This window comes from Dasypus novemcinctus, chromosome 2 (genome assembly GCF_030445035.2).
Source record: "Dasypus novemcinctus isolate mDasNov1 chromosome 2, mDasNov1.1.hap2, whole genome shotgun sequence".
NCBI classification, from domain to species: domain Eukaryota; kingdom Metazoa; phylum Chordata; class Mammalia; order Cingulata; family Dasypodidae; genus Dasypus; species Dasypus novemcinctus.
The window spans coordinates 156,960,659-156,984,054 of NC_080674.1; the positions used below are offsets into that span (position 1 = coordinate 156,960,659).

Here is a 23,396-nt window from a genome sequence, read left to right on the forward strand (position 1 = left end):
GATTTGGGGAACTTTACTGTTCTTATTATGATCTTGGGATATCAAGACTATCTCTTTGCTCCCAGACATGACACCTGACCTATATTTATCCTTGAGAAAGTCTGGCCTTTCTGTTTTTCCTTTTTTTTTTTTCAGCTTTAAGAGGCTGAGTTCTCACTCTCAAGGAATAAACCTGTTAAAACTTTTTGCCTATTTTCCTCAAAATTTGCTCAAGCCTATCTGCCTTATCACTTCCATTACATAATTTTGTGCTTCCTCTCAATAATATTTCTTTTTCCCTTCTAACTATAGCAGAGGTCAGCAAACTTTTTCTCTAAAGGCACAGATAGTAAATATTTTAGGCTTTGTGGGCCCTATGATCTCTGTTGCAATGATTCAACTGCCATCATTGTGAGAAACCACCCCTAAATAATATCTAAATGAATGAATGAGGCTGTGTTTCAGTAACACTTTTTATATAAAAACAGTCAACACGTCAGATTGGCCTATGGGCTATCTTTTGTTGACCTGTGAGCTACACTGTTAAATCTCAGCCAGCATTATGATTTCTCTGTGTGGAAACTTGAAAGAAATACTAGTAGCCACGATGACTGACCTCTTAGGATTTGAATATGGACAATTCTAGCCCCTCCTTCTCAGCAGGTATCAGTGTTAGATATTATAATTCTTATAAGGGGAGGTAGACAAGAACTTTTCACACTCAAACTATTATCAGACTTAATAAGAATGCAACTGACTGTGCTACCCAGGAGGTCTACTTCCTTATCTCCTTTCAGGACCAATGTGCTGAGTATCGGGAAAAAATGAAAAATGGAAAACTCAGCTGTACTCGGGAGAGTGATCCTGTACGTGGGGCTGATGGCAGATCATACAACAATAAGTGTCTCATGTGTAAAGAAATACTGTAAGTATTGCTCTTTAATTTGGGAGAGAGATATGTGAATGGCTCTCTCTCATTTGCTTATGACTCCTTCCATAAAAATTATTATTTTTGCTAATTTTCAAATATCAATTTCTTTCCTTTGCATTTCTGAAGGACCATTGAGCCCTAGCAAGGGTATGTGATCAAGTGGCTAATTCCTATTCCATTTTCCATCATAATTCTGTGACTTATAAGTGCCATCAAGATACATTTTTCTTTAGAAAATGTGTGCCAAAATCTGAGGAAGACTTTGTGATGGCCATTCGGGATAGATGTCCAGCAGAATTTAAGAGAGCTTGTTTCTTATCTTATGCATGGGACACATATAACATAATCCAGGCCTGCCCCATCTGTGCATTTTCCTTCGTTGAATGGTAGGAAATTGGAGTGATTTATGATCTAGCACAGCCACTTTTAATTTGTCTTATGGAGGCAAGTAACATATCCTCTCTTAGTTCCATCTATAAATTGAGAGTTTTCTAGGTGACCTTGATGCCTGTCACAATGCTCCTAAATATGACAATTAATTCATAAGTATTTAATGCTATTTACCCCTTGCCTCTGCCCAAACTTCACTTCCTTCTCTTCCTGTCACCTAAAAGGAGCATATGAGAAAATCTGATCCAAATGCTGCATGTTAGAGATGAGAAAAACTGAGAGCCAGAATGAGAAATTGGTTTACTCAAGGTCTCTTGGGGAGTTAGTGCCATCTTGAAACTAGAATCCAATTCTTCTGAGCACCAGTATAGTATTTACTCTACATTATTAAAATTTTTCCTTAGAAGCAGGATGGCAGGGTCGGCAGTATGAAGGTTTTGGCATCAGGTAACTATTTCAGCTCCATGTCTTTACACATGTTATTTCATTTCTTAAGACTTCAATCTTATCATATTTATAATGGGAAGGCAACAATAATCATTCTAGTCATTAATATTTCTTCTGAGAGTTAAGTGAGGTGAATCAAATTCCAAATAAAGGAGACCTCACACTATTTCTGGCACAATATAAGCATATCATGAATGTAACTTGCCACTATTAGCATTATCATTAGTGGCAAAAAGGGAAAGCACATATTATATTATATATACCTATATATGTCTTTGTTTTGTGTACAAAAAGAAGTGAAATTTTGAAAAAGAAATTAATGTATTAGAGATTTTCAGTTTAGCACTTGGAACAACTGCATTAGAATTACCTATCTTACTTGTTAAAAATCAGGTTACTCAGATATTTGCACACCAACGTTCATAGTGACATTATTCACAAGTGCCAAAAGATGGAAGCAACCCAAGTGTCCATCAACTGAAGAATCGAGTAACAAAATGTGGTATATAAACAGGAATTTTATTCAGCTGTAAAAGGAATGAAGCTCTGATTATATGTGGCAACATAGATGAACCTGGAAGACATCATTTTGAGTGAAATTAGCCAGACACAAAAGTACAAATAGTGTAAGACCTAAGAGATATGAAATAATTAGAATAAGCAAACTCATAGAGTCAGAATCTAGAATATAGGTTACTAGGGGATGGGATAAGGGATAAGGATAGAGAGTTAATGTTTCAAATGGACAGAATTTCTATTTGAGATGATGGAAATGTTTTGGTAATGGATGGTGGTAATGGCAGCACAACATCGTGAATGTCATTAATAACACTGAATTATATATTTGAATGTGGTTATAAAAGGAAATTTTAGGTTGTATATATATATATATAAAACTAGAATAAAAATTGTTTTTTAAAAGTCAGTGGAACTGTACAACAAAAACAGTGAACCCTATAGTTAGGGTTCTGTATGGACTATAATTAATAGTATTTTTATAAAAATTGCTTCATCAATTGTAACAAATGTGCCACAGTATTGTAAAATGCTAATAAAAAAGTGTTATATAGTTAAAAACCATGTTACTAAGACCCAATCCAGATCTTGTAAGTCAAACTCTTGAAATGCACAGTGAATCTTATTTTTTAACACGCTCTCAGGTGATTCTTTTTTTTTTTCTCTTTTTAAAGTTTTATTGTTACATATTCACACACCATACAATCCATCCAAAATGTGCAATCAGTGTCTCTCATTATAATCACAGAGTTGTGCATACATCACCATGATCGATTTTAGAGCATATTCATCACTCCAAAAAGAAAAAACCCATACGCCTTATAGCCCCCTCATAGACACTTAACAATCATTGACACTTAGTACCTTTGTTAAAGCTGAAGAAAGAAGATTACCACATTACTTTTAACTATAGTCCATTGTTTGCCTTAGATATATCTTCTTATACATCACCTTATTATTAACAACTTGTAATAGTGATGCACATTTTTTCTAGCTCACAAAGAACATTCTTATATTTGTACTATTAACCAAAGTCATTGTCCACAAAAAAGGTTCTCTGTGTTATACAATCCCATATTTTATCCTCTAGCTTTCTTTCTAGTGACGTACATAACCACAAACTTCCTCTTCCAACCACAATCACACACATAATTCGGATCTGTTAATTACACTCACAATAATGTGCTGCCATTGCTTCCATCCATTCACAAACATTTACAATCAACCTATTAAAAATTCTGCACAAATTGAGTATCAATCTCTACCCCATTCTATGTCCTGGTATACTATATTCTAGATTTTTTAACTCTAAGAGTTTTCTTATCACAATCAGTTCATATTAGTGAGTTCATACAATATTTGTCCTTTTGTTTCTATCTAGTTTAACTCAACATAATATTTTCAAGTTTCATCCATGTTGATGCATGCATCAGCACTTTATTCCTTCTTGTAGTTGCATAATATTCCATCAATCGTATACACCACATTTTGTTTTTCCATTCATTGGTTGACGGGCATGGGTTGTTTCCACCTTTTTTTTTTTTGTCTTTATTCATTTTTTTAATATTACATTAAAAAAATATGAGGTCCCCATAAACCCCCCACCCTCCTCACCCCGCTACTCCCCCCATAGCAACATTCTCCTCCATCATCATGAGACATTCATTGCACTTGGTGAATACATCTCTGAGCATCGCTGCACCTCATGGTCAATGGTCCACATCATAGCCCACATTCTCCCACATTCCATCCAGTGGGCCATGGGAGGACCTACAATGTCTGGTAATTGTCCCTGCAGCACCTCAGTTGATTCTTAATGCACATTAAAATTTAGGAACCGTAGGCATAAATATTTTACAAGAAAGGTAAGGGATTTTAAAAAGCATGATCCTAAGGTACTTTTTAGATTACTTCTTTCAGCCTTGAGCTTGGGCTCCACGCTTTAAGAAATAATATTATAATGGGATAATGACATATCAAGGAACCAAAATGGGATGGTTCAAAATTAAAACATACTATGAAAACTTATGTTGAAACCATAACTTATGTGAAAAGGCAAAGGAACTGAAGAAATGGTCTTGGAGATGGGAAACTGGCCCTACCTCGCTGAAGGACTGAAACGTGGAAGAGGAAAGAGATTTACCAGGCTTGTTCTGAGTTGTCTTAAGTATGTGAAATAAGATTAAAGGATAGAAGTTATAAGGAGATCAGTCTGGGCCCAAATAAAGGGGACTTTGTAATTGCTAGAGATGATCTATATAGAATGTCTTCTTTGTAGTGAAGGAGCTTCATGCCCTGGGGTATTAATAACGTAGTTGGCTTTCTATCTCGGGGAGATACAAAGAGACTCCCTGCAAAGGACTTGGGTTATAAGCATCATTAACCCCTACCAACATGAGTTTGTGTTAACAAGATGGTTGCTGACTCTTTTCTCCTCTAGGAAAAAAGAAGCAAAGGAAAAACATAATACTGGCTTCAGATCAAATGGGACTTCATCAGCATCAGGACATGTAAGTAGGTTTTAGAAAGAACGGTCTTTTTGTAAGTCAATTCTTGACCATAAAAGATGGGGAAATAGGAGGAAGTGGATGTAGCTCAGTGGTTGAGTACTTGCTTCCCAAATACAAAGCATTGTTCAATCCCCAGTACCTCTTAAAAAAAAGGGGGGGGAGGGGAAATAGGGGACCAGTATCACCACTGGATATCTTGCCCTTAGAAAGTCAGAAGCCATAATTAATGTGAATATCACTGGTGCCAAGTTCAATATAGATATCTCATGCCAAATGGAAATGTTTCAGTCTAACACTTTACAGAACACTTTTATAAATGGTAGTTCATTTAATTCTCTCAACATTCTGGTGAAATAAAGCTCTTTAACCTTATTTGGTAGATGGGAAAAATGAGGTTCAGCAACTGCACTGATTTCCCATTGCTACTATAAGAAATTACTGCAAATGGTGTGGTTTAAAACAATACACATTTATCATCTTATAGTTCTGGAAGTTAGACATCCTAAATGGGTCCATAGGCTACAATAAAAGTGACATTAGGGCTGTGTTCCTTTGTAAATGCCCTAGAGGAGAATCTGTTGGATGCCTTTTCCAGCTTCTAGGGGCTGCCTGCATTTCTTGGTTTGTACTGCTTTCCTCCATCCTTAAAGCAAACAATGGTTAGTCAAGTCTTTCTCATAAGGCAGGACTCTGACACTAATTCTTCTGCCTCACTTTTTCATGTATAAAGAAAGATACTTGCGATTACAATGGGGCCACTGGGATTATCTAGGATAATCTCCCCATCTCAAAATCAGATGATTAGTAACCTTAATTCCATCTGAAAACTTAATTCCTCCCTCCCATGCAAGGTAACATATCCCCAGGCTCCAGGCAATTAGGATGTGGGCATCCTTGTGAGGTCATTATTCTGCAAGGTTAAATGGCTGCCTGGCTTTTGAATTGAAATCTTATGATTTTCAGATCTTATCAAATACCATGCAAACCCACTATTTCCAATATAATCTTCCGTTCTTTCCAGGATATGTGTGATGAGTTTAGAGGTCAAATGAAAAATGGGAAACTTATCTGCACTCGGGAAAATGACCCTGTCCGGGATCCAAACGGCAAGATACATGGCAATAAATGTGCTATGTGTAAAGAAAAACTGTATGTATTTTTAAAATATGGGCTTTTGATTTTGCTACTTAAAGTGTACCAATTATCTCTCATAGTTTGAGTAAAATAACATTTTTTCTTCAGTAGGTATTCCAGTAATTGAGGAGATGTTTGCTCACTTTGGTTGAAAACTTTCTTTCTATCCTTTCTTCCAGGGAAAAGGAAGCAGCTGAAAACAAAAAGAAAGAGGGGGGAAACCAGAGAAACACTAGAGGAAAAAGAAATGAAAAACAGGTACTATATTAGATGTACTAATATCTAAATTTGGTTGGTTGGTTATATGGTTCATTCATTCAACAAATACTTATGAAACATTTTCCCTGTCTTGTTCACTGAAAATGTGATGATGAACGAGAAAAACATGGCCTGATCTTACAAAGAAAAGAGCATGCTGTTCTAGTTTGCTAAAGCTGTTCAGGCAGATAACATAAAATGGGTTGACTTTTAACAATGGGGATTTGTTATCTTACAAACTTTGCAGTTTCAAGGTTGAGAAACATGTCCAAATCAAGGCATCATCAGGTGGTCCTTTCTCTCAAAAGACAAGCTGCCAGCAATCCTGGACTCCTCTGTCATGTAGCAAGGCCCACGTGGCATCTGCTGTTCTCTCCCTTTTCTTCCAGATTTTGTTGCTTTCAGCTTCTTGCTTCCCAGGCTTACTTTCTCTCTCTCTATCTGTATTCATTCAGTAAAAGGATTAAGGCCCACCCTGCACCAGGCCTTAACTTAAGTAACCTGATCAAAAGGTCCTACTTACAGTAGGTTTACACTAAGGAATGGATTAACTTTAAAAATATACTTTTCTGGGATTATGTACAACTTCAAACCATCATATCTGCTATACAATGTCCTAAAAGCAACTCTGATGCACTTACCATACAATTATAGGACCAGTGATAATTGTCAAATTATGTTGTTATCCAGTTAATTTCTTTTCTGAAACTTTAAAACAAACAAATAATCAAATGAACAGATGCCAAAAATTACAAATTAGGAAACAAGTACCAAAAATTGAGTTCTGGATGGTAACTTTTTAATCTGGTTCTTTACCGACTTCTAGCAGTCAAATTTGGACATTGTAAATAATTTTCAAAGCTTTACAACACCAACACATAATATATGAAGCAAGTCAATTTCTTCTAATCCATCTATAGACTCCAATTAAAAAAGAAAAACAGTAAATTTCCCCAGGAATGATTTCCCATTAATGATGCAACTTTTCATTAGGTCTATACTTGACTCAACTCAATAAATCACTTAGAGTAGTTAGCATTATTTAAAACTATCGTGGGAATTTCTGTTGCACATTTTGATATACAAATGGCTCTGAGAAACAACTTTATTATAAAACTTCAAATTATCTCTACTGGCATCTGTTCTATTTAAAATCTTAGTAAAATTTCAATTTCATGGTATCTATTTTAGAAATTTTAAACGGAAAAGCAATACACACACACACACATACACACACACACAGAAAATCCAGACTTTTTATAGCAAGAAGATCTAAGGTCATATCTACATATGTAAATCAAAATAAATTTCAAAGCACATAGATTGTCCTATTTAATCCTTCCCCAAATCTATGCAGTGGGTGGCATTGTTCCAGTTTTACATTTGAGGAATTCTCAGAGAAGATTTACACACAAGTAATAAATAGAAGGGCCTGAGGCTAACCCCTTAAACCAAGGGCTACAATATAGACACATCAGTGCTATCTTTGCTATGTGTAAGTGGTATTGTGGGCACCTGGAAAAAAATTCTCACTTCTGAAAATGATGGTTAGAAGACATTCGATTCTAGAGAACTTTTAAAATGCTGCAGGTGCAAGTAGTCTGGAATTGTTTATGTTTACCACAATTTAAAGAAAGATAGAAACTACAATCTGGATTACTGGCAGTATTTTCTAATATAATCATCCTATATATCTGCTTTGGCTTCTTAAGCTTAAAGAAAGCTGAAGACAGTCTTCTATAGATCTCCAAAGACTTCAGCAGAGAACAGATTCTGTGGGCTCAATTCCACTGGCTCCTTTTTAAGGTCCTTGTTCTTCCATGAACAAAAATTTATAGCACCATCTTCTTATAAATGGGTAGGAACTTTATTATCTGCCATGTAAAGGCAAAGAAAAGACAATATAGCCTGGCTATTAGTACAATTTAAATAATAAATCAAACATTGATTTTAAATTCTTTATCTTGCAAAGCCTTATTTTTCTCATCTGTAAAATGGAAATACTAAATGTATACGGGATTTTTACAATATTAAGGGACAGGCAGAGCATGCAGCAGAGTACTTGGGATATAATATACATCAGTAATAATCTTCTAAAAATTTTCTTATTGAAGAACAGAGATTTACATGTTCATATGTCTGGCCAGAAAAGTATTTCTTAGCTCATTGCAAGGTTTTTGAAATAGATACTTTGTGTGTGAAATAATGAGTAGAGTTTCAGAGATCCAGATTTGGGGCTCAGGCTGATAGAAAACCTCTCCAAAATGGAATGGGCTGACTTAGGTGGTATTGGAATTCCACTGAGGAAGAACATTCAGTGTGAGATATGCTTTTGAGAGGATTCAAGCTTCTTGGGCAGAGATTGAATAACACGACTTTAAAATATATCCCACCCTCAATATAGTTCCTCTAGTTTTTTCCTCCCCTCAGATGTGATGTGTTCATATCTACCCAGCCAATCATGTTTTCAAGTTGCAAATATCAGATATGGTAGTGACACCGTTTTTGCTCATATTGTCAGGATCAGTGCCATGAATTCCGTAACCTGGCAAGAGGGGGAATGTTTACCTGCACCAATGACTACAACCCTGTTCAAGGCCCAGATGGCAAGATGCACGTCAACAAGTGTGCTATGTGTCTTAACATCTTGTAAGTGAAGAGGTTTATTGATCAGTTTAATATTTTGTACCTGTGTGTCAGGAACTAGTTCCTATTACTTTAAATTCTAAAACACTTGGTATCATACATGAAAAATATAATAGTGGCTTCTCACTTTTGCAGAAGACACTTAAGTTTCCAAAACCCTGTGACAAGAAATTTTTGTTATGATAATGAGAAGCATAACCATATCTGGACCCACTAGGGTAGAGTGACAGCTGTTGTATAGTGGCAAAATCATTGATTTTCAGCCAAGTAACCTGGAACAGGTCAGTTCATGTTGCAGAGACTCAGTTTCTTCTACATATAAAGTGGGAAAAATAAGTAAAAAATACAGTTTTTGTGGCAATTCAAGGATATAGTATTTGTAAAACTGTTTATAAACTTTGAAGCACTATAATTATGTAGGGAACAATAAAAACTGTAGAATTTAATTGTAATTTAATTAGAAAAGTAAAAGCAAGAAATGAGGCAATTTTATATATTAAAGCTGTAATTATATTTTATTAAGGAAAAAAATGGCCTTTTAGGATCATATCATTGTGTATGACTGTGTAATAACTGGATAAATGAAAGTTCATAGCATTGCTACAAATCTAACTATATAAATACTATATCAGTCAGAACTGATTAATTTTAAAAGGACAATTATAGATATGTTTTGATATGAGAAATAGTATTAAATTTGATAATGTTTAGAATTAAAGGAATACTTAGCAAAAAAATTCAATAACCAAAGAAAAACCCCCTTATCCTTTTTTATTCTTCAGCGAGCAAGAAGCTAATGAAAGAAAAAAGAATGGTGAAGAAAAATCAAGCACCAAGCCCTCAAATTATGAAAAGGTTATTTCTTACAAGATTCCAAAGTAGCTGTATTAATCTTACCCTCAGAACATTGCATTCTCCTCTAGTTTTTGGATAATACAAATTCTAAGCTTTTACTTCAAAGAAAAATTGATTTTGTCAATTTTGTCCCTTTGGGCCATAATAAAGACATTTTTTTCTGGCTTTGAGGTTTAATGCTTTTCTTGATTTTGTGGAGATTTCTTCCAGAATATGTGTCAATTGTTGCTTTAGCCTCTCCTCTTTGGAAAAATATAGATTGAAAAATATAGGGCGAAATTCTTCACCACCTCAACTGCATGCTTATGTCTGAGATTTTTAAAGTGAATGAGGGTTCAGGTAGCTTCTGGACATTGATTTTAATAATTCAGGTAATGTAAACTAATCTCATTCCTCTCCTCTAGCTTCTTGATGTCTTGTTCTGTTTCTCCAGGTAGTTTTCTCAGTATCAGTAGTGTGCGTGCATGATGCCGCCTTTTCTATTTCAAGACTACAAAGAAGACATCTTCATTCAGTCCTTTAAGAGCAGTAATCACTTTTATAGAGTTAGATTTATGTGAGATTGTCCTTTTTGATAAAGCATGCACCTATTTGGAAAATGGGGGGAAAGAAGGATGGAAGGAAGGCGAGAGGTAGACAAGGTCTATCCAGCTTTAGTTTATGTTTTCCCTACATTTCCAGGACCAGTGCAGAGAGGTTAAGCAGAAAGCAGAGAATGGAAAGCTTAGACAGGCTGGTTGTTCCTTGGCCTCCATTACCAGGTTAAGTGCAGTGAGTTGGAGCCCTGAGCCAAGAAAGGACTCCTTAAAACGATGTTTGAGAAAACCTCCAGGCAGAGAAAGAAAAAACACTTTCAATCCCCCATTTCCATTTTCTAGGACGAGTGCGGGAACTTTCGCGAGTATATGAGGAACAACCAGCTCATCTGCACTCGAGAGAATGACCCTGTGCATGGTGCAGATGGCAAGTTTTACAAAAACAAATGCCACCTGTGCAGAGCTATCATGTGAGTAAGAGGATTCTACTTCCCTTTCAACTGGTAGAGGGACTGCGTTTTTTATTGATTGAAAAAATATGTGTGCTCCTGAGTCCATGGGGACATTGACCTTGAAATAAGTCTTTAGATTCAAGGTCATTAAATTGAGCATCACTGATATAGTAGAAAAAAACATGGCCTTGGAGACAGGAAACCCAGATGCAAGTTCTAACCATGATACTTATTAGCTGTGTCAGTTAAAACAAAAAACCTGCAACTCTCAGAATCACAATTACAAGAAACTGTTATAGATCGTTTTTCCACAACTTGAGTGATATCAACTCAACAGAGATTTTTTTTAATATAGATTTTTACACCTCCCAAACATTACATCAGAATCTCCAAGGTTAAGAAATCTGTTTCTTCAGAAAGCTTTTGGTATTCTGATAACCCAGAACTGGGAAACAATGGACATGACAGATAATGACAATAATGATGATGACAGTTTTGATGATGATGGTTGTGATAAACACTATGAACAAAACAATAACCCTGTAGATTTTCACAGCTTTTTTTTTTTTGAGGTAGGAAGTATTAATACTACACACTATATGTCCTAGGAAATTGAAGCTTACGGAGTTTTGGCAACTTGCTTACAGTGATTAAACGATGAGATCTTTTCTTAATATATTGTCATGCGCTGATAAAATGTTTCATCATTCTATCATGTTTTTTTAGGATTGCTTAACTTCCCAATGGCATAAGAAGCTGATCCTTATGGTTTTCATTTTAAATTATGTTTTGTTTCCATTTCTAGTCAAAAAGAAGCATTGGAAAGGGCAAAAATTCAGGAAAAGCCAGCTCATGTTAGCATTTCTGAAGTAGACAGCCCAGATCACACCAATTCTTTTCTGGTAAGAAAAAATAGCTGAAAATCTACTTAATAACTTAGTTCTCTTGCTCTTTTAGGCCTTTTGACACTTGCCTTCTATGAACCCAAGTTCCAAAGAAGAATCTGGGGAAATGTGATTCAGTGTAGCCTCAAGTCCCCAGAGGACTAAGTGCAGTTCATACTTTGTGAGAGTTCTGGGGTTACTTGTCAATACATTATTCTGTGTTCTTTGAAATTGTCAGTGCTTCTCCAAGCCAATTTAGTACATTTAAAAAAAAATGCACGTGAAATGAATGTGACTGATTGCATATGCCTTCAAATAAGTAGTTAGGTACCTCAATTCTGCAAAAATCAGGACACCGAAAAGGTCACCCCTCCCTCCCTCATCCCAAACAAATTCTTTCCCCAGCAACCTGAAACAATATGCTTAGCATGCTTAACACTTATGAAATTCCACCAAAAATTAAAAACTTTCAGTCTAAAATGCAGACTGATGGCCATAAATAATGTATACTGTATGTAGTGCAAATTAAACTAATCGGATTTCTTTGTTAGGCCTTTGGCAAGGTGAGGGGTGGAAAAGAGTAAAAGGGAGAGGAGAGCATGATGTAAAAAATATGGAATCTCAGATGGGACTCTAAAAGGCAGACTTTAGCAACTGGGCATATGACAGAAAAAGAGAAGTAAAGGTATCAAACATTAATTTTATCTAATAATTTACCCAATTCATCTAGAATGATGAGCTGTACAAATGAAATAAATATTAATTACATACTTCCAATAAATTAGGTACTGTATGAGGATCCTTAAACATAGAGAAAAACTAGTAACAAAATCTTTTATTTAAACATATTATAATAGTCATAGAAAAAGTGCACATAAGTGTATATTTAAATAAAATTTCACAAAGTGATCATACCTGTGTCACCTGCACCCAGGTCAGAAATAGGGTAATATCAGTAGACTCAAGCTCCCTCACAATTCCTCTTAATCCACAATCTGGTTTTGAGCTGAGCGTTCTCTTGAAAAAGAAAGTGATATTCATTAAACATTTTTCTGTCCTGTAGCAATCCATTTATTCATTTATTAAGCGTCTACTAATTCCAGCATTATTTTTGCATGCTGGATCAATAGCCATAGACTCATGAAATTTATGTTATATTGGAGGAACAAAGACACATAGACAATAGATAATATGAATAAATATAAGCCAAGGAGAAAAAGAATGTAAAGCAGGAAAACAGTCTAGTAAATGCTAGCATAGAGGGTGCAGGATACAATTTTAAATAGCCTGCACAGGAAAGAGCTAAGAAGGTAATATTTGCACCAAAGCCTTAAGGGGATTTATTCATATGCACATCTGAGAAGAAATATTCCAGAAAGAGGAAGGGGCCACAGAACAGCAAAAAGTCCACTGTAATTGAAATGGAGTGACCTCAGGAGAAAGCTGTAAAATATGAATTCAGATAGATAAAGGGAGGCTATGTTATGAGGATTTTATAGACCATTTTAAGAATTTTGACCTTTTGATGGTTTTGAGACTAGAAGTGATGTGATCGGAATTATGTTTTAAAAGAATAACTTTGCTACATTGTAAATAACATGATAATAGATGGAGGTTCAATTGGTGTTGTGGGGTACTAGGTCTATTTTGAAGGTGGAGTCAAGATTTGTTTACAGATTTAATATAGTATGTAAGAAAAAGATAAATGTTCCATCTTTGTTACCTCTATCTGCTTCTGCTTTGTGATGCTTTATTGGCAGTTTTCTATTTTGTAGTAACAGCTACTTGAAGAATACTAATGATATACTTGGTTTAATACTTCCTATGCCTGAGATTCATAGAAGGGTCTTGTCTAAATTCTTCCTGAATATCTCTATAAACATGGAACTTCACCACATTTTTAAGCAGTCCATTTAAATGGATTATTGGGCAAAACACACAAACAAGCAAACTCCTTTGAAGTGAATATCTTCAGTTATAATACTATTAAATTTTCTATTTCTTTTTTTGTGTCTTATTTCAGAAATTGATTTTTAATGAACTTGTTAATTTCACCTGTGTTGTCAAATTTACTGGTATATAGATAATATTTCTACATTATTCTTTTAGTTGTGATAGGATATGTAGTGGTGTCCATTTTTATTTCTAATGGTGTAATTTGTATTTTATTGCCTTTTTTGATTAAATACTTCATATTATTTTATATATTTTGAACACTTTATGCATTTATTTATCTTTTCAAACAACAAACTTTTGGTTTTGTTCTGTTTCCTATTTCATCAATTTCTCTTTTTATTGTCTTCAGTTTTCTTTAGACTTAATTTACTCATCATTTTCTAGGTTCTTTTTTTTTTTTCTCCCCCCCCCCCCCCCCAGTTTTCTGTTCTCTGTGTCCATTCGCTGTCTGTTCTGTGACCACTTCTATCCTTATCAGCAGCACTGGGAATCTGTGTTTCTTTTTGTTGTGTCATCTTGTTGTGTCAGCTCTCCGTGTGTGCAGCACCATTCTTGGGCAGGCTGCACGTTCTTTTGCACTGGGCAGCTCTCCTTATGGGGAGCATTCCTCATGCATGGGGCTCCCCTACGCAGGGGACACCCCTGCGTGGCAGGGTACTCCTTGCATGCATCAGCACGGAGCATGGGCCAGCTCCACACCAGTCAGGGATGCCCAGGGTTTGAACCGCGGACCTCCCGTGTGGTAGGCGGATGCTTCCCATTTTCTAGCTTCTTAAGATGGAAGTATAGAAAATTGATTTTAAAATTTCTTCCTTTCTAATGGATGTATTTGAAGTTACAACTTTCCCTTAAACCACTGATTTAACCACTGGAATTTGATAGTTTGTATTTTCATTATCATTGGTTCAAAACATTTCTAAATTCTATTATGATTACTGAGTCATGGGTTATTTAAAAGTGTGTTGTTTAGTTTCTAAATACTTGGGAATTTTCGGTTATCGTATTGATTACTAGTATAATTTATGATCAGAGAATTTACACTTTTGACTTCAATTCTTTGAAATTTATTCAAACATTTAATTATTACATGTGCAGTTGTTTGATGTGGAGTTCTATAAATATCGCTTTGGTCAAGCTGGTTAATATCATCGTTCAAATATATATCTTGATTTTTTTTGTCTGTTCTATCAATTACTGAAAAAGGTATGTTAGAATTTTCAATTCTGTTTGTGAAATTGGCTGTTTCTCCTTTCAGTCCATTTTTTCCTCTTGTATTTTGAAACTATAATTTAGATACATACGTGTTTAGTTTGATATTGATAAATTTATCACTTTATCATTAGAAAGGCTCCTCTTTATCTCTACTAATGTTTCTTAGAGTTAGCTTTGTCTGATATTGATAGACATACTAATCTTCATATGATCAGTGTTTGCATGTATAATTTTCCATCCTTTTAATTCAACCTATCAGTTTCCTATATTTAAAATACATTTCTTATAAAAATTATGTAGTTGAGTCTTCTATTTCCATGCCAACAAACTGTCTCTAAAATGGAGTACTGAGTCTATTAATATTTAATGTAATTATAAATATTGTTGGATTTAAGTCCTTCATATTTCTGTTTGCTTTAAATTTGTCTCTACGTTCTTTTTCTTTTAGTCCTACTTTTCTGCATATTTTTGTTAATCAAGGTTATTATGATTAAATTCACACTTCCAAAAGACTGCAAAGGACAAATATGTTCCTTGTAAATGGAAAATATTTTTACCATGGAAAACATATTAACTACTAACATTTACTGAGCACTTCGTAAGTGCCAGACACAGGTGAACATGCATTTAAATGCATTATCTGATTTATTCCCCTAAAACAACAATATGAAATAAGAGCTACTATTATTCACATTTTTAGATGAGAAAATTAAAGCCCAGAGAAATTTGACAGATCAGTCCTAGTTAGTGGCAGAGATGGTACACAAAAACCCATGCAGTTAACTAGTGTTTGCTACTGAGTCTTTCCTTTTTAGGTTGTATCTAACCAGAGCCTTCATTTTTGAAAAAAGGAATATTATTCCTAGCACAATTACCACCCTTTTTTTCTTGCTATGGACATGCCCCAGTTCATCTTTGACCAATAGTGCATGGGGTTTCTGTTGTTTTATTGCCTTGTTCTGCCTTGTTTCTTTCTTTAGTTGCTTATCTTTTCTAGTGAAAAGAAACCAAATACAGAAGATTAAAACTACCTAATATTGCATAAAATAAATATGTGAATTTGTACGACTCATCTTACAGGTCCTCTACTAACCATTTATCTGAAAATGACTGAGGACACCAAAGAGGTTTTCCCAAGCCCATCCCTGGTTTTGAGTATCATTGAACAAGTCTGGGGTTTTTTTGCTTCCTCAGGATTCTATGATGTGCAAACACTACCGAGTATGGCCCAGGATTGGCTACCTTTGCCCAAAGAATTATCAGCCTGTCTGTGGTGACAATGGACAGACATATAACAATCCCTGCATGCTCTGCCATGAAAATTTGTAAGTACACAAGCTACACCACCAACTCTTCCAGTATAGCAGTTCTCAAAAATAATGCTAACCCCCAGCAGTGCTCTGATATCAGTTTGAGGTATGTTGCAAGTAATTTATGAATTGTTAACAGTTAAATTTCAAGACTTGTGAATGATCATGCTTATATACAAAATACAGAAGATATAAGGTTATCTCTTTTTCAAATTTGCATATCCACCTTGTTATATTCTTTGCTGAGTGGAAGAGAAAGAAAAAAGTATTAGGGTTACAACAATTACAGAAAATCTCTATAAGCCTGTGTATACTCATGAGAGTGTGAAAATGCATCCATTTTGTATATTGCAGAGAAAAAGTAGTTGAGAGCAACTGCTATATAGAGTCAGTCCTATGAATTCATGATAGTTGCTGATTTCCCATCCTCTCGAAGTCTTCTGCTTGGAGCAGGAAGTATCATGCAAAAGAAAGCACACTGGACCAAATGGCACACTTGAGGCCTGTTCTCAGAATTTTTACTGTCTGTACATCTGTGGGTGTACTGTCACATCATTCTGAGCCTCAATTTCTTATCTGAGAAGTAGAAACTTCTCTGAACCAGCTGACTTCACAGCACTGAGAAGAATTGCTAGATATGAGAGTATTTTATTTTCAGCTAAGTCCCGGGGGTTCATGTTACAGTGTTGATTTTGGGTTGTAGCTTTGTGGTTGCTGTTTTGCTCAATTGCTCTCTAGTTTTGGTAATAATTTCTCCTTATTCCTATCCACACTTCTCAGCTCCTTTCAGTCTCTATGGGGATGTTTTACATGGTCTCACCTCTATAGCTAGGGCATAGTAGGTAAGGCACTTTCACATCCACTTATGGAATCCTTCTAACCTGCTGTGCAGTAGGTATCATCTTCATTGTACAGAGGGTGAAACTGAGGTTCACAGAACTCATGTAATTTGTTCATAGTCATAAAGCTAGGACGTAGAACAGCCAGAATTTTAATCTTGTTCATCTGGGTCTAAATAGAATTTTCTTTTCTTCCTGTTACATTACTATTTACCTACAGCAGTGGTTCCTTAAATACTTTAAGCTAAAGATACCTTTTATAATATGAAGAAAGCTACCTCTTTTCAGGAAAGAAAAATAAATGATGCAAACTAATAATTTATGTGCATATCAGTGGGTTCATAAACCACTTAAAATCCATTCATGGAACTTATAGTTTCAAGAATTAAAAAATCCTTAATCAGGAAATGAATAAAGCTATCCAGGAATCTAATCACTATATATGCCTTATTATCTTCAGCCCAGAACTATTTCCCTTCCTCTTTATTGTGAATGTGGGGCCTAAATTATCCATCCAGTAATTCTTCAAGCTTTCCATTACCTAAGTTAATCTATGACAAGTGATCTTCTACTTAAGGGAACTTTTAAGTTGAAAGTCAAATGATAAAGATATTAATAAAGCATACCTTAGGATGGATTGTTTGCCCAAAGGAACTGGGAATATATAAAGTGGAAAAGAGAAGATTCAGGCTATCCCAGGCAAGAGGGAACATTACTGTGTTCTGTGGTCTTAGAGGAAGTTATAGGGAAACAATTTCAACTTCAGTAATGTCCAAAGACAAAATGGAAGCTTTGGAGGATAACCAGTTTCCCATCACTACAGGCAAACAAATAAAGGCTTGAGCCATAATATTTCTTAAGAGAGGTATTAAAACTCATGTCCTTCATTGTAAATCCTCACAGGGCCCACTGGATGGAATGGGGGAGAGTGTGGGCCATGGTGTGAACCGTTGACCATGGGGTGCGGGGGTGCCCAGAGATATACTTGCCAAATGCAATGGCTGTGTCATGATGATGGGAGGGAGTGTTGCTGAGGGGGGGGAGAGGTGGGGTGGGGGAGGTAGGGTTCAATGGGACCTCATATATATATATTTTTAATGTAATATTATTACAAAGTAAATAAAATAAAATTTAAAAAAAAAACAAAAAAAAACCTCATGTCCTTAAAGATTCTTTCCAGCTGTAAAATTCCAACTGCATGACTGCATCTTGTTATATTTTATATTTCCCAAAGTACATTATAGATTCTTAGTAAAATGAAACTTCCTTCTGGGACCCAATTTTCCCATCTGCAAAATAATGGCTTTTGGACACAATTTCCAACATTCAGTAATTCTCTGGATATATAAATAAATGGCATGTGACAAGCTCAGGGCTAGGGACCAAAGTAGGAGCATATCAGGAGAGAGACTGAACCTGGATGATACCCACTGGAAAAAGGCGGGATGAGGATCCTAGGCATACCCCTAATTTCCATGTTGACCTGATGTCCAGCATTACCTACATTGGTTCTCAGTTGTTTGCTCATTATAACTGAGTGTTCTTTCAAGTTTCCACTGTTCTGTTTTAGGATACACCAAACTAATATACACATCCGCAGTGAAGGGAGGTGTGAGGAGACCAGCACGCTGGGAACAACATCTCCCAGCAAGCCAACATCCGTAAGTACATTGCTGTTGACATTTATAATGTGAGAACCAGTTGGTCCTGCTTCTGTTTTCTGTTTCTCTGGCCATGGAAGTGATACTAGGGCAGGTGAACCTAGAACTGTTCACACCTTCATTGAGGAGATAAATAAGTAATTACTGAAATGTGTGGGACAATAATCTAGCAGTTAATATATAAAAATTGTTTACTGTTATCTAGGCAATAGATTTTTATGAGCAATATCTCTACTCTTCTAACACTTTTGCAGGTAGGTTCTATTATCCATGATCTATAATAAAAAGATGAGATGGAGACCAACTGAGGTCAGTAGTACATGAGAGGGCTGGATTTATAACATTTCTACGTAATCCCATAATCTTGCACTTTATGCTGTAGTGAACTGTCTTCCAACATGGGGTTTTATTTCATTTAAACCCTTAAAAAGGTGTTTTGGTGTGCATGAACTTGATGTTCTCCCTGGTAGTTGTATTTGAGGAATCTCTTCCTCAAGCCAAAGGGTATGTAACTTGAAAAAAATAGGAATTTTCAAGTAAGAGAAAATATTTTGTGAGCATATAAATTTGGCTTCAAAATCCAGTTTTTGATGATCAAACGTAAGACATTTGGCATGTCACTTAACTCCTCTGAGTCAGAGACCTCACTGAGCTACTGAAAATAGTCAATAAATATCAAATTTTAAACATTTGGCACAGTGTCTGACAAATAACTAATACCTTCTATTTCAATCATCGCTATTTTTAGCTATGGTGTTTCTGGTTTCACACTATCAGCTGGAAGACAAGTTAGATAAAATTGTGAGACCTCTTTCTTTACTGTGTGGGCTTGAGAAATAATTTACCTACTCTGAGTTTTTGTGTATCTCTAAAATGAGAGAGTTTAAACCTGTGTTCTAGCCCCCATAATGTGTTTGCTGTCTTATTACATATAAATTCTTAGTGGTTTGCTCTCCATTTTATTGACAGAATATACTGTCACTCCTCTTTACACTCCTCTGAGTTTCATGCATTTCAGAACAGAAAGGATAGGAATATGGTCAAAGTAAACCTTTTGCATGTTTTGTAGACCACGCTTTGTTGTAATTCTCATCCTGTGTAGGCACCTTGACAAAAAATATTTTATGAGGAACCTGATATAGAGTCATAATGATAAGATGATTTCAGTCACATAATGAGGAATCTTGCCAGGGCTTAGCAGGAAGGATTTTGTAAAGGAGTTCTTTAATTTTGGTTAATTTCTTTCAACTAGCATTGAATAAAAGAAACTATAAAAGACAGGAATTATTTATGGTATAAATTTGTGAAGCAAATCATTAGAACAAGAGGTACCCTAGACTGTGAAGAGAATGGGTGAAATTTCAGTTCTCTCCGTATGGTTCATGGTACGAGCTTAGGTGCAGGGTTTCAGGTTGGTCGTGGCCCAGCGTTACTCTGATGAGTGTGATGGTGCATATCCTAGCGTTGGAACCTAGTGTCTGAACTTTATTCCTGAGTGGAACAGTTTCTAAGAGAGTCTGGAATTCTAAGGGAGAATAGAATAAAAACCCAGGTGGTCACAACATTCCTAGAAAAATTGCCTGAGGATCCTGGAATCCACACTTGTCCTGACTATATAAGCAGTATTTTCTATTATACAACTCGGATAGAATAACACTAAGATTTATGTAAATTCTTTAGAGTGTTTTGTGCATTTTCTTATTGCCTCCTTACAATAGTCCTGTGAGTAAGACAGTGATCATTATCTTTCCTATTTTATAGGAAAGCAGCCATTGTGTGATTTATCAAAGTTATTCAATATTAGGTCTAAGATACTGGGTAGATCTTCTGACTTCATTTCTTTCACTCTTCCACTATCTCTTAGTTAACAGGAGTTTCTGAAAACCAAGGGCTCTGAACAAAGCATTATCTCAATAAAAAAAAAACTATTGCTATATTGGAAGGAAATTAACATATTAAGAAAAATAACAATGTTAATCTCTGAGACCAATAAATGGCACCTCAATTTCATGAAAATCATTGTCAAGGATTCACCAAGATCATTGCTTGAAACTTTGCTGCTAATTGAAACCCCCAACAGTTGGTGTGAGAACTATAAAGGAGGTTTGGGTTTCCAGTGACAGCGCTGCTTGGGTTGCAGATGGTATCAGCTGAACATGTATAATTACATGTAAGAAAACTTGCTGAGACCCCTTGTCCCCAGCTTTTAATGTTTATCCTAATAGTATAGAATGCATAGATTAGTCAGGCAAGGAAGACATAGAAAGACTTGAATTCAAGTCATGACCAATGTGAGCCTTAGCAAGTCACTAAACTTTCCTGAACATTATTTTCTTCATCTATGAAATGTTAATTTTACTATAAGTGTCTTATGTAATCAAGAGCAGAATTAAACCATGCTCATTTTTGTATCTACCTCAAATGCTATACATACTAGGTGCTTAATAAAAACTTGTTGAATAAAATTGAATAAAACATGAATTTAAATTTTAAATTTTTAAATTGTGAGTCCTTGGCAGAACTCAAGAATCTAAGAATTTATTTGATTAGAGTACATTTATAGATGTACAGCCCATATCTCCACAGTATCCCTGAGTTTCCAGCATTTAATCCACCCATCTTCTCTTCTAGGACACTTGTGAGAACTGGTGAGAGCTATGAGGGGAAAAGTATACCCAAATTCTGGATCTCCTACCTTCACCGTCTGTATATACAAAGAACTCTTCTGAGCTCATCTTATTTACCATAGAAAAGAGTACCAAGCTGTTGGGGGAATGGACTCACTGATTTTCAGTCTTTTCCATCTCTTTCCTTCTAGACTCTGTGATCTGAGGGCAAAGACGTCTCCACCCAGTCTGCACTCTGGAAACTTCCTGATCACAATGCTGCCTGTCCAACTGCTTATTCAATAAAATAAACTCAGCAGAACATCATTTCTGGGATTTCTTTGTCCTTGCCTAGATAATAGAGCTTGTTTTTACAGAAGCTGGATAAACACTACCATCTTGTCTTGCTAAGACCATTGATGGACAGAGAACGCTCCTGCTGTTTAGATTCCACTTGCTATCCTAGGTTGGCAATGTGTGGAAGAGAATTGAGGAGATATGGGTTCCTAGGCAGCCAACATCTGCATAAATTCAGCCTCACCTTAATTACCCATCACCACACCAGCTCCCCAGTCTGATTTCTGTATTTCTGTGACTAGCATAACTGTCTCTCAGTTACATAAGCCTCATCCAATGAGTCAAACTAGTAATCTCTTCTCTCCAAACATGAAACTTCTTCACAATTTCCTGAATTAAGGCCTTGTACCCAGATCTTAGGAAGATCAAGAATGTGAGAATTACCAATGTGTGCAAATATTTAGAGAAATATGACCATAACACAAAATATAATGTGAGCCACACATGTAATTCAAAATTTTGCAGTAGCTACATTTTTAAAAAGCAAAAAAGAAAGGCTTATGAGTAAAAGTAACTTTAATAATATATTTTATTTAGCCAAAAATATCAAAACTACTAGCACTTCAAAGTGTAATTAATATACCTTTTTTTTTTAACAAAATCTTTGAATTCAATGTATATTGAATCAGCACATCTTAATTTGAACTAGCTGTATTTCAGGTGCTCAGTAGCTACACGTTATGTCAGTTTCCTAGGGCCACAGTAAAAAAGTACCACAAAATGGTAGCTTAAAACCATAGACATTTTTTCTCTTACAATTCTGGAGCCTAGAAGCCAGAAATCAAGTTGTCAGCAGGACCATGCTCCCTCTGAAGTTTCTAGAGAAGGGTCCTTTCTTGCCTTTCCCCAGGTTCTGGTAGTCCCAGGCGTTCCTTGGCTTGTGGCCCTGTAACTCCCATCTCTGCCTTTGTGTTCTCCTGTCCTCCTCTCCCTGTGTCTCTGTCTTCACATGGCATTCTCCTCTCTGTGTCTGTTGTGTGTCTCTTTTCTTTTACTTATAAAGACCCGAGTCAATTAGGACCCACCCTAATTCAGAATGATCTCAGAGTAACTTCATTGAATCTGTAAAGGTTCTATTTCTAAATAAGGTCACATCCATAGATACCAGGAGCTAGGACTTCAGTATATATTTTGGGGGACCTAATACAACCCTTAACAATGGGGCTAGAGGCTATTGTCTTAGACAGTAAAGCTCTAGCATGAGCTAATGGAGTGGGAAATATAATCAGGGATCCAAACATTTGATAGAGATGGGACAAAACAACTTGTAAGTAAGTTCCTGCCTCCATGATGAAACTCTGCCATTCTCAACATCTTGCTACTAGCACTCTGTGCCAGTCCCTAGTTAACTTGTTCACTTGAAGATTCCAGGCTGGTACTGACCACACTCCTAAGAGAAAAAACTTATAGAGCATCCCTCATGGTCTAAATTGTTCTCAGATTCAGAAGAACTATGCCCGGGGTGACAAACTTCTTGAATTAGGGAATTGAATTTTGGAATTTTCACTCTGCCCTTTTTTTAAAAACTGAGTTTTCATGAGGCTGATTTAGTAGGAATTTTTGTTCTTTGTCCTTTTAATTAAGTGAAAATAAATCTATCCTTATGCTGCTTTCTTTCTATGTTACCCATAAGAAAAAAAAAGAAAGAAGGCTTATAAATCATTTTTCATGCATGAAAAAATAGTAATTTCAGAAAGAATAAAACACATTGGGTTATTTTCTTTGACAATTTCAAAGTGTGTGGGATGGATTTAGAGATTCTATGACATACAAGATAGAATCTCCCTCCTGGTCATGTCTAGGGAATCTAGAAACTATTTTTCATGGTTAAGAGATAGGCTCTTTTGAGAGGTAGGTGTTTTGATATGTAATTTTGAATGTTTTTTAAAAGCACAAGCTAGAAAACCTTTGCACTTC

At 35.7% G+C, this 23,396-nt stretch overlaps 1 protein-coding gene across 3 annotated transcripts in view; it reads left to right on the plus strand.

The window, feature by feature from the left end:
• The window catches only part of SPINK5 (serine peptidase inhibitor Kazal type 5), a 72,171-nt gene extending 50,722 nt beyond the window's left edge, over positions 1–21,449 (plus strand). The window contains exons 21-32 of one of the 3 annotated variants that reach the window (XM_071210583.1): positions 777–904; positions 4,704–4,773; positions 5,795–5,922; positions 6,087–6,165; positions 8,687–8,814; positions 9,594–9,666; positions 10,545–10,672; positions 11,460–11,556; positions 15,901–16,031; positions 18,426–18,516; positions 21,148–21,164; positions 21,335–21,449. In XM_071210583.1, coding sequence (XP_071066684.1) covers positions 777–904; positions 4,704–4,773; positions 5,795–5,922; positions 6,087–6,165; positions 8,687–8,814; positions 9,594–9,666; positions 10,545–10,672; positions 11,460–11,556; positions 15,901–16,031; positions 18,426–18,516; positions 21,148–21,164; position 21,335 — 1,071 coding nt within the window. In that variant the 3' untranslated portion in view covers positions 21,336–21,449. Of the gene's footprint in view, positions 1–776; positions 905–4,703; positions 4,774–5,794; positions 5,923–6,086; positions 6,166–8,686; positions 8,815–9,593; positions 9,667–10,544; positions 10,673–11,459; positions 11,557–15,900; positions 16,032–18,425; positions 18,517–21,147 lie in introns of all 3 variants that reach the window. The other 2 variants (XM_012523340.4, XM_071210584.1) reach the window with 2 other exon arrangements.
• The last annotated feature ends 1,947 nt before the right edge of the window (positions 21,450–23,396 follow it).